Genomic DNA, 3,373 nt, shown 5'->3' on the forward strand with positions numbered 1-3,373 from the left:
ATATATATATATATATATATATATATATATATATATATATATGTACTTAAAAAAATCAAGCTAATTATTTCAGTCTAATCTAATCTTTCTGTTCATCTTTGCATAGATTTGCCCATTTCTTTTGTCATGCCTTTGAGCGATGTACAAGTCTATGAGAAAGATGATGCAAGATTTGAAATTGAAATGTCAAGAGAGGCTAAGGCCGTCCGTTGGCTAAAGGGATCTCAGGAGTTGAAGGCTGATGAAAAGTTTGAAATCCTCGCAGAAGGGAAAAGACACATTCTGGTGGTCAGATCTGCTGCCTATGAGGATGAGGCTAAGTACATGTTTGAGGCTGAGGACAAGAGGACATCTGCCAAACTTGTTATTCAGGGTAATGGAAAAAGTTCTTTAACAAATTGTTATGTACAATATATGATGCACAGTAATCACATTTCCTTCTGAAACTTTTTTCTGATCAATTTATTTTCTGATCTGCATTTGTCGTTCTACACAGGTATCCGTCTTGAGTTTTTCAGACCCATTAAAGATGTCACTGTTAAAGAGCGTGAGACTGCAGAATTCAGCATTGAGCTCTCTCATGAGAAGATACAAGTCACCTGGTACAAGAATGAGATGCGTTTGCATCCAAGTAAAGTGGTACACATGTCCGAGGATGGCAAAACCCATACTCTGTCCTTCAAAGAGGTGTCTATTGATGACACTTCTCTAATTAAAGTTGAGGCCCTTGGGAAAACCTGTGAGGCAATGCTCACTGTACTTGGTAAGTGTTTAAAATGTTTTCTAATACATTTTATAATGACTTTAGTATAATTGACTATTGTTCTTGACAGTACATTGGTGCTGCTTTCATATTGTATTACTCTGCAGTCTCTCTTTTTTTATACCAATATAAGTTTCAATAGCTAATCGGCACCATCTAGTGACTTTACTTCTACTTACAAACTTCTGTGAAAATTGAAATGAAAAATTTTCAGAATTAATTTTATGGTGAGCATAAATAATTTGACAGATGAAAGCTCTGAGTAAGAAAATGTAAACCTCATTCATTTAGAAGAACAAGCAACAAGAAATATGAGGTGGATGACAGAGCTCTTAGAATAGAGGAAGCTAAATATGTTGGCTAACTAGTCCATAGAAAAAATAACTTTGTGTCAGGGTCTTGATCACCGTATGTGGGTTAATTTTTTATTAAATTACATACAAGGACATTTTTGTATATTGGTAAATCATGTTGAAAACATCATGTCCTCCGCTATATCAACAGAGGGAGAACCTTACTTTACTACCAAGTTGCAGGACTACACTGCAGTTGAGAAGGATGAGGTTGTCCTGATGTGTGAAGTGAGCAAATCATCTGCTCAGGTGAAATGGTTCAAAGACGGCAAGGAGATCACTCCCTCTAAGAACGTCCTCATCAAGGCTGATGGAAAGAAACTTATCTTGACAGTGAAGAAGGCAGAGAAGGCCAACATTGGTGAATATGTATGTGACTGCGGCTCTGACAAAACAGCAGCCAAGCTTAACATTGAAGGTATGTATTTTTTGTTTGTTTTATTAATTATACAGATTAATAGATTAAAATTGAGAAAATTACTATGAACTCGTATAACTTTGCCTCTCCTCTCATGTTCTTTGCAGAACGTGATATTAAGATTATCCGTCCACTGTACAGTGTGGAGGTCACAGAGACAGAGACTGCTCGCTTTGAGACAGAAATCACTGAGGAGGATGTTCATGGTAACTGGAAACTCAAAGGAGAGGCCCTGCACCAGTCTGCTGTAAGGGTTTCCTGCAATGCATGTTTTATATATAGATTTCAAACTTTTCATTATATATATATATATATGTATATATATATATATATATATATACAGACAGGACTGTGAGATTAAGGAGGAAGGCACCAAGCACATGCTTATTCTTTACAATGTTCACATGGATATGGCTGGTGGTGTGGACTTCAGTGCTGCTAATGCTAAATCAAGTGCTCAGCTCAGAGTTAAAGGTGAGAATCCTCATAAGTGAATAAAAAAATAAGCATGCAGCCAATATTATTCTCTGTAACCAATTAGTTTTATAACTTAGGCTTTGTGTTTCATAACACAAAGCCTAAGTGTAACCTTTTTACATTGGTAACAAAACAACCTGCATTCTTGTTTCACTGAAGAAAAACATTTTTTTTGAGTGGCAGTAACAGATAACTTGGCAGTCAACAGCCAATCAGGCCTCAAGACTATTTTAGAAGTCCCATGCCTTATCAGGAGAGGGTGGGGGTGATTGGCAGAACTGAAACATGCCTCCTAGTTTATCTGACCACAGGCAGTGCATGGAATCTCAGTATGCTAATGATATAGGATCCTGTGTGAATCTGAATAGTCCTTCAGGCTGCAAAATATAACCTAGTGATAGAGCAGAATGACAAATTGTAGTAGTAGGATTGTCTCTTCTTATTAAGGATGTCCATTTCCTCCTCTAAAGCACGCACAATTGGCCTCCTGCGACCTCTTCGGGATGTCACTGTCACTGCTGGAGAGACTGCCACCTTTGACTGTGAGCTCTCATATGAAGATATTCCAGTTGAATGGTTCGTTGGCTCAACAAAGATGGAGCCAAATGATAGGGTGAGATTCTTTTCTGTATATTTTGTTAGATTTAATTGTTAATTTGAGCATCATCAATTCAGTTTTGTTCCTGTCTGAATGTTTAAGATTTCATTGTTATTCACTGTGACTTCAGTTGTAGTTATGGAAAAATTACAATAGACTATAGTTTAACTATACAGTATACACACACACAGTATGTATATTTGTTTGTCTTAGCGTGACAATTCCAAGTAGAAAAGTCTTTATATGAAGATTTTCTGCATATAAGGACTTCCAGCACTTGCTCAAAGTTTTGAGATAACGCTGGGCCATTCTGCCCTGTAGGTGCCCTTCTGGTTATTTTTAACTGCTTCAAGAGTGTTGTTGAAGTGGTGGTATAGTGAACTTCATAATCATTAGACATTTGATAAAATATATATCTCTTTAATTTTAATGTTTGACTTAAAGAAAATATGCTTCTTATGTAATTATTTATCACATATATATATTCTAACAATGCATTTGTTGTTTTTACATAGCTTAAATTAGACAGATAACTAAGAAAGAGATCATTTTGTTTTATAATTTAAAGGTAATCTTATTTATATTATTTAACATTCATTTTATTTCAAGGAACAAAATGTGTTTTTATGATTGTAGTATGATTATGATTGTAGTATACGTGTACTGTAATAACCCTAGAACACCTGTATTCCTATTGAATAGAAATTATAGGCATATATAGAGATTTCTTATGGTTTCAAATGACCACATTACATATCACAGAG

General features: G+C 35.4%; 1 protein-coding gene across 1 annotated transcript in view; it reads left to right on the top strand.

Annotated features, from left to right (window-relative positions):
- The window catches only part of ttn.1 (titin, tandem duplicate 1), a 143,868-nt gene that overhangs the window by 55,570 nt on the left and 84,925 nt on the right, over nt 1–3,373 (top strand). The window contains 6 exon segments of the mRNA XM_016445598.1: nt 107–373; nt 497–763; nt 1,268–1,534; nt 1,642–1,781; nt 1,882–2,008; nt 2,482–2,624. Coding sequence (XP_016301084.1) covers nt 107–373; nt 497–763; nt 1,268–1,534; nt 1,642–1,781; nt 1,882–2,008; nt 2,482–2,624 — 1,211 coding nt within the window.

The sequence above is a fragment of the Sinocyclocheilus anshuiensis genome, unplaced genomic scaffold (assembly GCF_001515605.1).
Source record: "Sinocyclocheilus anshuiensis isolate Anshui unplaced genomic scaffold, SAMN03320099.WGS_v1.1 scaffold179, whole genome shotgun sequence".
Taxonomy (NCBI): Eukaryota; Metazoa; Chordata; class Actinopteri; order Cypriniformes; family Cyprinidae; genus Sinocyclocheilus; species Sinocyclocheilus anshuiensis.